Source organism: Coturnix japonica, unplaced genomic scaffold, assembly GCF_054131305.1.
Source record: "Coturnix japonica strain WE unplaced genomic scaffold, WE-NBRP24 Scf060, whole genome shotgun sequence".
NCBI classification, from domain to species: Eukaryota; Metazoa; Chordata; class Aves; order Galliformes; family Phasianidae; genus Coturnix; species Coturnix japonica.
The window spans coordinates 127,031-140,331 of NW_028188963.1; the positions used below are offsets into that span (position 1 = coordinate 127,031).

The 13,301-nt window shown below is 49.5% G+C and overlaps 1 protein-coding gene and 1 long non-coding RNA gene across 3 annotated transcripts in view; one reads left to right on the plus strand and one right to left on the minus strand.

Moving 5' to 3' along the window:
* LOC146751923 (mitochondrial import receptor subunit TOM40 homolog) overlaps nucleotides 1-11,255 on the plus strand; it is a 36,505-nt gene extending 25,250 nt beyond the window's left edge. For both annotated transcript variants that reach the window (XM_085533396.1, XM_085533397.1), the window contains exons 6-10: nucleotides 1,294-1,399; nucleotides 2,750-2,872; nucleotides 3,408-3,484; nucleotides 6,809-6,911; nucleotides 9,568-11,255. In XM_085533396.1, coding sequence (XP_085389522.1) covers nucleotides 1,294-1,399; nucleotides 2,750-2,872; nucleotides 3,408-3,484; nucleotides 6,809-6,911; nucleotides 9,568-9,707 — 549 coding nt within the window. In that variant the 3' untranslated portion in view covers nucleotides 9,708-11,255. The remainder of the gene's footprint in view (nucleotides 1-1,293; nucleotides 1,400-2,749; nucleotides 2,873-3,407; nucleotides 3,485-6,808; nucleotides 6,912-9,567) is intronic.
* LOC146751924 (uncharacterized) lies at nucleotides 7,089-7,557 on the minus strand. Its single transcript, XR_014941098.1, has 3 exons — nucleotides 7,474-7,557; nucleotides 7,338-7,355; nucleotides 7,089-7,157 (listed from the first exon to the last, which is right to left on the minus strand). It is a non-coding gene; the product is annotated as an uncharacterized LOC146751924 (long non-coding RNA).
* Nucleotides 11,256-13,301: the final 2,046 nt, after the last annotated feature.

Here is a 13,301-nt window from a genome sequence, read left to right on the forward strand (position 1 = left end):
TTGGGATCATTTGGGGAAAGTAATGTTTTTGCCCAAAATCGCCCAAATTTGGGTCATTTTGGGTCACTTTAAGCCATTTTAATCACTCTTGGGACCCCAAAGTTGATGTTTTTGGGGTCATTTTGGGGTCTTTTAGGATATTTTAGGGTCATTTAGTCTCATTTTGGGTCCGTTTGGGGTCATTTGGGGTCATTTGGGGAAAGTAATGTTTTTGCCCAAAATCGCCCAAATTTGGGTCATTTTGGGTCACTTTGAGCCATTTTAATCACTCTTGGGACCCCAAACTTGATGTTTTTGGGGACATTTTGGGGTCTTTTAGGATATTTTAGGGTCATTTAGGCTCATTTTGGGTCTGTTTAGGTCCATTTGGGGAAAATAATGTTTTTGCCCAAAATCACCCAAATTTGGGTCATTTTGGGTCAATTTAGGCTGTTTTGATCAATGATGGCACCCCAAAGTTGATATTTTTGGGCTCATTTTGGGCCATTTTAGGCTCATTTTGAGGCTCATTTTGGGCCTATTTCGGGTCATTTGGGGAAAGTAATGTTTTTGCCCAAAATCGCCCAAATTTGGCTCATTTTGGGTCAATTTGGGCCATTTTGATCAACGACTCCAAAACTTCATATTTCTAGGCTCATTTTGGGCTCATTTAGGGGTATTTTGGGCTCATTTTGAGACTCATTTTGGGTCTATTTGGGGTCATTTGATGAAACTAATATTTTTGCCCAAAATCGCCCAAATTTGGCTCATTTTGGGTCATTTTGGGCCGTTTTCATCACTGATATCCCAAATTTGACCTTTTTTGGGCTCATTTTGGGGCTATTTTGGCAACTTTTGGCTCATTTTGAGGCTCATTTTGGGTCTATTTGGGGTCATTTGATGAAACTAATATTTTTGCCCAAAATCACCCAAATTTGGGTCATTTTGGGTCATTTTGGGTCATTTTGGGCCATTTTCATCAAATTTGACCTTTTTTGGGTCATTTTAGGTTATTTTAGCAACTTTTGGGCTCATTTTGAGGCTCATTTTGGGTCCATTTGGCCCCATTTCCCCAAAAATTCACATTTTTGCCCAAAATCGCCCGAATTTGGCTCATTTTGGGTCATTTTGGGCCATTTTGATCAACGACCCCAAAACTTCCTATTTCCAGGCTCATTTTGGGTCATTTTAGACTCATTTTGGGTCCATTTGGGTCCGTTTTAGCCTCAATTTCCCCCAAAATTCACATTTTTGCCCAAAATCGCCCAAATTTGGTTCATTTTGGGTCATTTTGGGCCTTTTTGATGATTCCAGACCCAACAATCCAAGTTCATCAATTGGCAGCTGGACGCTGAGTTCCGGGGGGCTGATTATACAGCTGCTCTCACATTGGGTAATCCAGATGTCATTATGGGCTCCGGTGAGTTCTGATTGGCTGCGAGGGATGTCAGTTCTGCCTGTGGGCGGGGCTATGGTTGGTGCTAGGATCTGATTGGCTGCGAGGGATGTCAGTTCTGCATGTGGGCGGGGCTATGGGTGGTGCTAGGATATGATTGGCTGCGAGGGATGTCAGTTCTGCCTGTGGGCGGGGCTTTGGGGAGGCGGTGGGATCTCATTGGTTGGGAGGCACCGTTGTCCCGCCCTTGGGAGGGACTATGGGGCTGTAGTCGGATCTGATTGGTTGGGAGCCACATGGGTGCTGCCAGTGGGCGGAGCTTCAGCAATGGGCGGGGCTTAGGGGTTGTAGTGGGATTTGATTGGTTGGGAGGCACGCCAGTGTAGTCAATGGGCGGGGCTTCAACAGTGGGTGGGGCTTTGGGAGTGGGGCGGGATCTGATTGGTTAATAAGCACATGGGTACTGTCTGTGGGCGGGGCTTAGGGGCTATGATGGGATCTGATTGGTTAATAAGCACATGGGTACTGTCTGTGGGCGGGGCTTAGGGGCTATGATGGGATCTGATTGGTTAATAAGCTGCCTGTGGGCGGGGCTAAAGAGAAAGTGATTTCCTCCCATTCCCCACTGGCTTTTTCCTCCCCTTCATTTTTTCCCACTTACGATTTTTCTCTCGCCCAAATTCGCTTCTTTTAACCCAAATTCAAGCTCTTCTCCTTCATTTCCTCTTCCCCCACTCATGTGGGTCTTTTCCTCTCCATTTCCCCCTATTTCTCCCATTTTTCCCCCTTTTTTCCCCTTTATTGTCTGTTTATCCCTCCTTTTTCCTCCCATTCCCCATTGCTCCTATTCCCCTTCATTTTTTTCCCACTTACGATTTTTCTCTCGCCCAAATTCACTTCTTTTAACCCAAATTTGAGCTCTTCTCCTTCATTTCCTCTTCCCCCACTCGTGTGGGTCTTTTCCTCTCCATTTCCCCCATTTTTCCCCTTTATTTCCTGTTCCACTTCCTTTTTCCTCCCATTTCCCATTGCTCCTATTCTCCTTCATTTTTTTCCCACTTACGATTTTTCTCTCGCCCAAATTCGCTTCTTTTAACCCAAATTTGAGCTCGTCTCCTTCATTTCCTCTTTCCCCACTCATGGGGGTCTTTTCCTCTCCATTTCCCCCATTTTTCCCCCATTTTTCCCCTTTATTTCCTGTTCCACTTCCTTTTTCCTCCCATTTCCCATTGCTCCTATTCTCCTTCATTTTTTTCCCACTTACGATTTTTCTCTCGCCCAAATTTGCTTCTTTTACCCCAGATTTGAGCTCATCCCCTTCATTTCCTTTTCCCCCAATCATGTGAGTCTTTTCCTCTCCTTTCCGTCCAATAGGAATCGTCGTTGCTCATTACCTGCAGAGCATCACCACGGCATTGGCTCTCGGTGGGGAGCTGGTTTATCATCGTCGGCCTGGGGAGGAGGGAGCTGTGCTCTCATTGGCTGGACGATATACAGGTAACACCCAATGAGAGGGGATAAAGGACAAAGCCAGAATCTCATTGGCTGGGAGGTTTGGGCTAAGAGAGAGAGATGGGATCTCATTGGCTGGGAGGTTTGGGCTTAGAGAGAGACGGAATCTCATTGGCTGGGAGCTCAGTAGGATCCGCCCCTGGGTGGGGCTAAGGGAAAGAGCAGAGATCTGATTGGTTGAAAGCCCTGTCATTGAGCCATCCTGTGGGCGGAGCTATAGGAAAAGAGACGTGATCCTATTGGTTGGGAGCTCTGTAGGCTCCGCCCCTGGGCGGGACTAAGGGAAACAGTGAGATCTAACTGGCTAGCAGCTGATTGGTTGAGATGTCTTTAGGCTCTGCCCCTGGGCGGGGCTAAGGGAAAGAGCTGAGATCCCATTGGCTGGGAGCTCCATAGGCCCTGCCCATCAATGGGGCTAAAGGCAAGAGATCCCATTGGCTGGGAGCTAAATAGGCTCCGCCCCTGGGTGGGACTAAGGGTAAAAGCCGAGCTCTGATTGGTCGATTGGTCTTTTTCGCAGCTCCTGATTGGATCGGGACGGTGACAGTCGGCCAAGCGGGGGCTCACGCCACCTATTATCACCGGGCCAATGAGCAGGTGCCATTTTGGGGTGAAAAATGACGATTTTGGGCAAATTGGGGGAAAAATGGGATTTTTGGGGTAAAAATGGGGATTTTTGGGGTGAAATGGGGGTTTTTGGGGTGAAAAATGGCGATTTTGGGCAAATTGGGGGGAAAAAGGGAAATTGGGGGTGAAAAATTGGGATTTTTGGGGTGAAAAATGACGATTTTGGGCAAATTGGGGGGAAATGGTGATTTTTGGAGTGAAAAAGGGGATTTTGGGGTGAAAAATGGGGATTTTGGGGCTTTTTGGGTGGAAAAAGGGAAATTGGTGAAAAATTGGGATTTTGGGGGCATTTTGGGGTGAAAAATGACGATTTTGGGGCATTTTGGGGTGAAAAATGACGATTTTGGGCAAATTTGGGGGAAAATGGGGATTTTTGGAGTGAAAAGGGGATTTTGGGGTGAAAAACGGGGATTTTGGGTCATCTTGGGGTGAAAAATGGGGATTTTGGGGTAAAAATGGGGCTTTTGGGGTGAAAAACGGGGATTTTGGGGCATTTTGGGGTGAAAAATGGCAATTTTGGGGCTTTTTTGGGTGAAAAAGGGGGATTTTGGGGTGAAAAAGGGTGATTTTGGGTCATTTTGGGGTGATAAATGGCAATTTTGGGGCTTTTTGGGGTGAAAAAAGGGGATTTTGGGGTGAAAAAGTGTGATTTGGGGTTAAAATTTTGGGTCTCAATCCGTGTATTTTGGGTCCCAGCTGCAGGTCGGGGTGGAGCTGGAGGTGGTTGTGGGGTGAAAAAGGGGGATTTAGGCTCATTTTGGGGTGAAAAGTGGCAATTTTGGGGCTTTTTTGGGGTGAAAAAGGGGGATTTTGGGCCTTTTTTGGGGTGAAAAAGGGGGATTTCGGGTCATTTTGGGGTGACTAATGGCAATTTTGGGGCTTTTTGGGGTGAAAAGGGGGGATTTTGGGGTGAAAAAGGGGGATTTGGGGGCTTTTAGGTGTGAATAGGGTTGAATTTGGGGGTGAAAAAGGGTGATTTTTTGTCATTTTGGGGCGAAAAATGGCAATTCTGGGGTTTTTTGGGGTGAAAAGGGGGAATTTGAGGTAAAAAATGGTGATTTTTTGTCATTTTGGGGTGAAAAATGGCAATTTTGGGGCATTTTGGGGTGAAAAAGGGGGATTTTGGGGTGAAAAAGGGGGATTTGGGGCTTTTTGGGGTGAAAAAGGGGGATTTTGGGGCATTTTGGAGTGAAAAATGGCAATTTTGAGGCATTTTGGGGTGAAAAAGGGGGATTTTGGGGCTTTTTTGGGGTGAAAAGGGATGATTTTGGGTTAACATCTGTGTATTTTGGGTGTCCAGCTGCAGGTCGGGGTGGAGCTGGTGGTGATTTTGGGGTGAAAAGGGGGGATTTTGGGTCATTTTGGGGTGGAAAATGGCAATTTTGGGGCTTTTTGGGGTGAAAAGGGGGGATTTTGGGGCTTTTTGGGGTGAAAAGGGATGATTTTGGGTTAAAATTTTGGGTTAAAATCTGTGTTTTTTGGGTGCCCAGCTGCAGGTCGGGGTGGAGCTGGAGGTGATTGTGGGGTCAAAAAGGGGGATTTTGGGGTGAAAAATGGCAATTTTGGGGCTTTTAGGGGTGAAAAAGGGGGATTTTGGGGTGAAAAATGGCAATTTTGGGGCATTTTGGGGTGATAAATGGCAATTTTGGGGCTTTTTTGGTGTGAAAATGGGGGTTTTGGGGCTTTTAGATGTGAATAGGGTTGAATTTGGGGGTGAAAAAGGGTGATTTTGGGGCATTTTGGGGTGAAAAATGGCGATTTTGGGGCTTTTTGGGGTGAAAATGGATGATTTTGGGTTAAAATCGGTGTATTTTGGGTGTCCAGCTGCAGGTCGGGGTGGAGCTGGAGGTGATTGTGGGGTGAAAAAGGGGCATTTTGGGGTGAAAAATGGCAATTTTGGGGCTTTTAGGGGTGAAAAATGGCAATTTTGGGGCTTTTTGGGGTGAAAAATGGCAATTTTGGGGCTTTTTTGGGGTGAAAAGGGGGGGTTTTGGGGTGAAAAAGGGGGATTTGGGGGCTTTTAGGTGTGAATAGGGTTGAATTTGGGGGTGAAAAAGGGGGATTTGGGGGCATTTTGGGGTGAAAAATGGCAATTTTGGGGCTTTTAGGGGTGAAAAATGGCAATTTTGGGGCTTTTTTGGGGTGAAAAGGGGGATTTTGGGGTGAAAAAGGGGGATTTTGGGGCTTTTAGGTGTGAAAAGGGTTGAATTTGGGGGTGAAACAGGGTGATTTTGGGTCATTTTGGCGTGAAAAATGGCAATTTTGGGGCTTTTTGGGGTGAAAAAGGGTCATTTTGAGGTGAAAAGGGATGATTTGGGGTTACAATCCATGTTTTTTGGGTGTCCAGCTGCAGGTTGGGGTGGAGCTGGAGGTGATTGTGGGGTGAAAAAGGGGGATTTTGGGGCATTTTGGGGTGAAAAATGGCTATTTTGGGGGCTTTTTGGGTTGAAAAAGGGGGATTTTGGGGTGAAAAAGGGGGATTTTGGGGCTTTTAGGTGTGAATAGGGTTGAATTTTGGGGTGAAAAAGGGTGATTTTTTGTCATTTTGGGGTGAAAAATGGCAATTTTGGGGCTTTTTGGGGTGAAAAGGGGGGATTTTGGGGTGAAAAATGGCAATTTTGGGACTTTTGGGGTGAAAAGGGGGGATTTTGGGGTGAAAATGGGGGATTTGGGGTCATTTTGGGGTGGAAAATGGCAATTTTGGGGCTTTTTGGGGTGAAAGATGGCAATTTTGGGGCTTTTTGGGGGTGAAAAAGGGGGATTTTGGGGTGAAAAAGGAGGATTTTGGGGCTTTTAGGTGTGAAAAGGGTTGAATTTGGGGGTGAAAAAGGGTGATTTTGGGGCATTTTGGGGTGAAAAATGGCAATTTTGGGGCTTTTGGGGGTGAAAAAGGGGGATTTTGGGGTGAAAAAGGGGGATTTGGGGTCATTTTGGGGTGAAAAAGGGGGATTTGGGGGCTTTTTGGGTTGAAAAATGGCAATTTTGGAGCTTTTTGGGGTGAAAAGGGATGATTTTGGGTTAAAATCGGTGTATTTTGGGTCCCAGCTGCAGGTCGGGGTGGAGCTGGAGGTGATTTTGGGGTGAAAATGGATGATTTTGGGTTAAAATCGGTGTATTTTGGGTCCCAGCTGCAGGTCGGGGTGGAGCTGGAGGTGATTTTGGGGTGAAAATGGATGATTTTGGGTTAAAATCGGTGTATTTTGGGTCCCAGCTGCAGGTCGGGGTGGAGCTGGAGGTGATTTTGGGGTGAAAATGGATGATTTTGGGTTAAAATCGGTGTATTTTGGGTCCCAGCTGCAGGTCGGGGTGGAGCTGGAGGTCAGCTCGCGGCTGCGCGACTCCACGGTGGCTCTGGGGTATCAGCTGGAACTGCCCAGGGCCAACCTGCTCTTCAGGGGTATCTGCTGCCCCATAGATCCGCCCTATAGATCCGCCCCATAGATCAACCCTGCCCCATAGATACAACCTGACCCATAGATGTGCCCCATAGATACAACCTGCTCTTCAAGGGTATCTGCTGCCCCATAGATCCGCCCCATAGATCTGACCCATAGATCGATCCTGACCCATAGATCTGACCCATAGATACACCCCATAGATCCAACCTGCTCTTCAGGGGTATCTGCTGCCCCATAGATACACCCTGCCCCATAGATCTGACCCATAGATCCTGCCTGCCCCATAGATCGATCCTGACCCATAGATCTGCCCCATAGATCGACCCTGCCCCATAGATCCGCCCCATAGATACAACCTGCTCTTCAGGGGTATCTGCTGCCCCATAGATACACCCTGACCCATAGATCCGCCCCATAGATACAACCTGACCCATAGATCCAACCTGACCCATAGATCCACCCCATAGATACAACCTGCTCTTCAAGGGTATCTGCTGCCCCATAGATACACCCTGCCCCATAGATCCTGCCTGCCCCATAGATCCGCCCCATAGATACAACCTGCCCCATAGATCCAACCTGACCCATAGATCCACCCCATAGATCCAACCTGCCCCATAGATGTGCCCCATAGATCCAACCTGCCCCATAGATGTGCCCCATAGATCCAACCTGCCCCGTAGATCCGCCCCATAGATACAACCTGCCCCATAGATCGACCTTAACCCATAGATCCACCCCATAGATCGACCCTGCCCCATAGATCCACCCCATAGATCGACCCTGCCCCATAGATCCACCCCATAGATCCAATCTGCCCCATAGAACTGCCCCATAGATCCACCCTGCCCCATAGATCCTCCTTGCCCCATAGAGCCAGCCTGACCCATAGATCCCCCATATTACCCCCCTATCACCCCATATAACCCCCCTATCACCCCATTAACCCCCCAATCACCCCATTACCCCCCATATTCCCCCCCTATCACCCCATTAACCCCCCTATCACCCCATTACCCCCCATATAACCCCCCTATCACCCCATTAACCCCCATATTCCCCCCCATCACCCCATTACCCCTCTTATTACCCCCTATCACCCCATTAACCCCCATATTTTCCCCCTATCACCCCATTACCCCCAATATTACCCCCCTATCACCCCATATAACCCCCCTACCACCCCATTAACCCCCATATCACCCCCCTATCACCCCATTAACCCCCATATCACCCCCCTATCACCCCATTAACCCCCATATTCCCCCCCTATCACCCCATTAACCCCCATATTCCCCCCCTATCACCCCATTAACCCCCATATTCCCCCCCTATCACCCCATTAACCCCCATATAACCCCCCTATCACCCCATATTCCCCCCTATCACCCCATTACCCCCCATATAACCCCCCTATCACCCCATTAACCCCCATATTACCCCCCCATAACTCCATTAATCCCCATATTACCCCCCTATAACCCCATTACCCCCCATATTACCCCCCTATCACCCCATTAACCCCCATATACCCCCCTATCACCCCATTAACCCCCATATCACGCCATTAACCCCCTTATTAACCCCCTATCACCCCATATAACCCCCCTATCACCCCATTACCCCCCATAGTCCCCCCATCACCTCATTAACCCCCATATTCCCCCCCTATCACCCCATTAACCCCCATATTCCCCCCCCACCACCCCATTAACCCCCATATTACCCCCCTATCACCCCATTAACCCCCATATTCCCCCCCTATCACCCCATTACCCCCCATATTACCCCCATCTCCTCATTAACCCCCATATCACCCCCCTATCACCCCATTAATCCCCATATTACCCCCCTATCACCCCATATAACCCCCCTATCACCCCATTAACCCCCATATTACCCCCCTATCACCCCATTAACCCCTATATTACCCCCCTATCACCCCATATTCCCCCCCTATCACCCCATTAACCCTCATATTCCCCCCATCACCCCATTACCCCCATATTCCCCCCCTATCACCCCATTAACCCCCCTATCACCCCATATTCCCCCCTATCACCTCATTAACCCCCATATTCCCCCCCTATCACCCCATTAACCCCCATACTCCCCCATTAACCCCCATATTCCCCCCTTATAACCCCATTAACCCCCATATTACCCCCTATCACCCCATTACCCCCCATATTACCCCCCTATCACCCCATTAACCCCCATATTACCCCCCTATCACCCCATTACCCCCCATATTACCCCCCTATCACCCCATATTCCCCCCCTATCACCCCATATTCCCCCCCTATCACCCCATTACCCCCCATATTACCCCCCTATCACCCCATTAACCCCCATATTCCCCCCCTATCACCCCATATTCCCCCCCATCACCCCATTACCCCCCATATTCCCCCATCACCCCCTATTCCCCCCCTATCACCCCATTAACCCCCATATTACCCCCCTATCACCCCATTAACCCCCATATTACCCCCCCATAACCCCATTAATCCCCATATTACCCCCCTATAACCCCATTACCCCCCATATTACCCCCCTATCACCCCATTAACCCCCATATTCCCCCCCTATCACCCCATATTCCCCCCCTATCACCCCATTAACCCCACATATAACCCTATTATCCCCCCATAGGCTCAGTGGACAGCAGCTGGCAGGTGGGGGCTGTGCTGGAGAAGAAGCTGCCCCCCCTCCCCCTGACTTTGGCTCTGGGGGCTTTTATCAACCACCGCAAGGACAAATTCCTCTGCGGCTTCGGCCTCACCATCGGGTGACCTTCATCACCATCATCATCATCATCATCATCGTCATTAATGGGGGGTGGGGTAAAGGGGAAGGGGGTGTAGTTCCTATTGTGGCCACTGGGGGGCGCTGTGTCCATTGCAGTCAATGGGAGTGTAATACCAATTGTGGACACTGGGGGGTACTATCACCATTGGAGTCAATGGGGGGGGGTGTAATTCCTATTGTGGCCACTGGGGGGCGCTGTCACCATTGTAGTCAATGGGAGTGTAATACCTTCATTGTAACTAATGGGGGGGTGTAATTCCTATTGTGGACACTGGGGGGCGCTGTCACCATTGTAGTCAATGGGAGTGTGATACCTATTGTGGCCACTATGGGGCGCTGTGTCCATTGTAAACAATGGGGGTGGGGTGTAATTCCTATTGTGGCCACTGGGGGGCGCTGTCACCATTGGAGTCAATGGGAGTGTAATACCAATTGTGGCCACTATGGGGCGCTGTGTCCATTGTAACCAATGGGTGGGGGTGTAATTCCTATTGTGGCCTCTGGGGGGCGCTGTCACCATTGGAGTCAATGGGAGATTAATACCGTCATTGTAACCAATGGGGCTGTAGTTCCTATTGTGGCCACTGGGGGCGCTGTGGTTATTGTATTAGTCCCCATTGTATTTAATGGGGTTGGGGGTGTAATTCCTATTGTGGCCACTGGGGGGCGCTGTCACCATTGTAGTCAATGGGAGTGTAATACCTTCATTGTAACCAATGGGATGAATGTAATTCCTATTGTGGCCACTGGGGGGCGCTGTGTCCATTGTAACCAATGGGAAATTAATACCATCATTGTAACCAATGGGGGGGTGTTATTCCTATTGTGGCCACTGGGGGGCGCTGTGTCCATTGTAACCAATGGGAAATTAATACCATCATTGTAACCAATGGGGGGGTGTTATTCCTATTGTGGCCACTGGGGGGCGCTGTGTCCATTGTAGTCAATGGGAGTGTAATACCTTCATTGTAACCAATGGGTGGGGGTGTAATTCCTATTGTGGCCACTATGGGGCGCTGTGTCCATTGTAACCAATGGGAGTGTAACACCTTCATTGTAACCAATGGGGGGGTGTAATTCCTATTGTGGCCACTGGGGGGCGCTGTGTCCATTGGAGTCAATGGGGTGGTGGTGTAATTCCTATTGTGGCCAGTTGGGGGGCGCTGTGTCCATTGTAACCAATTGGAGTGTAATACCTATAGTGGCCACTGGAGGGAGCTGTGTCCATTGTATCCATTGGGGGGTGTAATTCCTATTGTGGCCACTGGGGGGCGCTGTGTCCATTGTAGTCAATGGGAGTGTAATACCTTCATTGTAACCAATGGGGGTGTAATTCCTATTGTGGCCACTGGGGGGCGCTGTGTCCATTGTAACCTATGGGGGGTGTAGTTCCTATTGTGGCCACTATGGGGCGCTGTGGTTTTAGTCCCCATTGTGTTTAATGGGGGTGGGGGTGTAATTCCTATTGTGGCCACTGGGGGGCGCTGTGTCCATTGTAACCAATGGGAGATTAATACCATCATTGTAACCAATGGGGGGGGGGGGTGTAATTCCTATTGTGGCCACTGGGGGGCGCTGTGTCCATTGTAGTCAATGGGAATGTTATACCTTCATTGTAACCAATAGGGTGGTGTAATTCCTGTTGTGGCCACTATGGGGCGCTGTGGTTGTTTTAGTCCCCATTGAGTTTAATGGAGGTGGGGGTGTAATTCCTATTGTGGCCACTGGGGGGCGCTGTGTCCATTGTAGTCAATGGGAGTGTAATACCGTCATTGTAACCAATGGGGGGTGTAATTCCTATTGTGGCCACTGGGGGGCGCTGTGTCCATTGTAACCAATGGGAGTGTAATACCTTCATTGTAACCAATGGGGGGGGTGTAATTCCTATTGTGGCCACTGGGGGGCGCTGTGAGATGAAGCATCGTTGTCCACTATCGCCTATGGGGGGGGCGGTCCTCCAAGGGTCTCCCACCCCATAGATTTGGGTCTCACACCCCATAGATTTGAGGTCTCACACCCCATAGATTTGGGCTTTCAGCCCCATAGATTCGGGTCTCACACTCCATAGATTTGGGGTCTCAGTCCCATAGAGTCGGATCTCAAACCCCATAGATTCAGGTCCCACACCCCATAGATTTGGGGTCTCAGCCCCATAGATTTGGGGTCCCACACCCCATAGATTCAGGCTCTCAGCCCCATAGATTCAGGTCTATCACCCCATAGAATTGGCTCTCAGCCCCATAGATGTGGGGGTTTAGCCCCATAGATTTGGCTCTCAGCCCCATAGATTCGGGCTCTCAGCCCCATAGATTCAGGTCTATCACCCCATAGATTTGGGTCTCAGCCCCATAGATTCGGGCTCTCAGCCCCATAGATTTGGGTCTCAGCCCCATAGATTTGGGCTCTCAGCCCCATAGATTCGGGCTCTCAGCCCCATAGCTGTGTCCCATCCCCCGCCCCACATATTCCCCACCCCCTCCACGCTGTCCCGGCCCTTTGGCCCCATAAGTGGAACTTTGTCCCCCCCCCCCCCACCCCCCAACACGTCACTATGGGGCAAAGGACGAATCTATGGGGCAGGGGAGGGGCACAACCCCATTGGCCCCCATTGACCCCACAATAAACCCCACATTACCCCCCCATTACCCCCCATATATCCCCTATTACCCCCATATATCCCCTATTAACCCCATATATCCCCTATTACCCCCATATATCCCCTATTGCCCCTATATATCCCCTATTAAACCCCTTATATCCCCTATTACCCCCCATATATCCCCTATTAACCCAAATATCCCCTATTAACCCCATATATCCCCTATTACCCCCATATATCCCCTATTGCCCCTATATATCCCCTATTAAACCCCTTATATCCCCTATTACCCCCCATATATCCCCTATTACCCCCATATATCCCCTATTACCCCCCATATATCCCCTATTACCCCCATATATCCCCCATATATCCCCTATTACCCTCCATACCCCCTATATATCCCCTATTACCCCCATATATCCCCATATATCCCCTATTACCCCCATATATCCCCTATTACCCCCCATATATCCCCCATTACCCCCATATATCCCCTATTACCCCCCATTATCCCCCATATACCCCCCTATTACCCCTATTACCCCCCATTATCCCCCATATACCCCCCTATAACCCCTATTACCCCCCATATATCCCCTATTAACCCCCATATACCCCCCATATATCCCCTATTACCCCCATAGCCCCCCCTATATCCCCTATTATCCCCATATATCACCCATATATCCCCTATTACCCCCCATACCCCCCATATTAACCCCCCATTAACCCCATTAATCCCCTATTACCCCCCATTGACCCCCATTACCCCCCATAGCCCCCCATATATCCCCTATTACCCCCCATTAACCTCATTAATCCCCATATATCCCCCATTGCCCCCCATTGCCCCCCATTAACCCCCATAGCTCAGTGCTGCCCCCTGCTGGCGCTGATGGCTCATTGCATCCCATTGCCCCCCATTACCCCCCATTATCCCCTATTACCCCCCATTAACCCCATTAATCCCCCATTA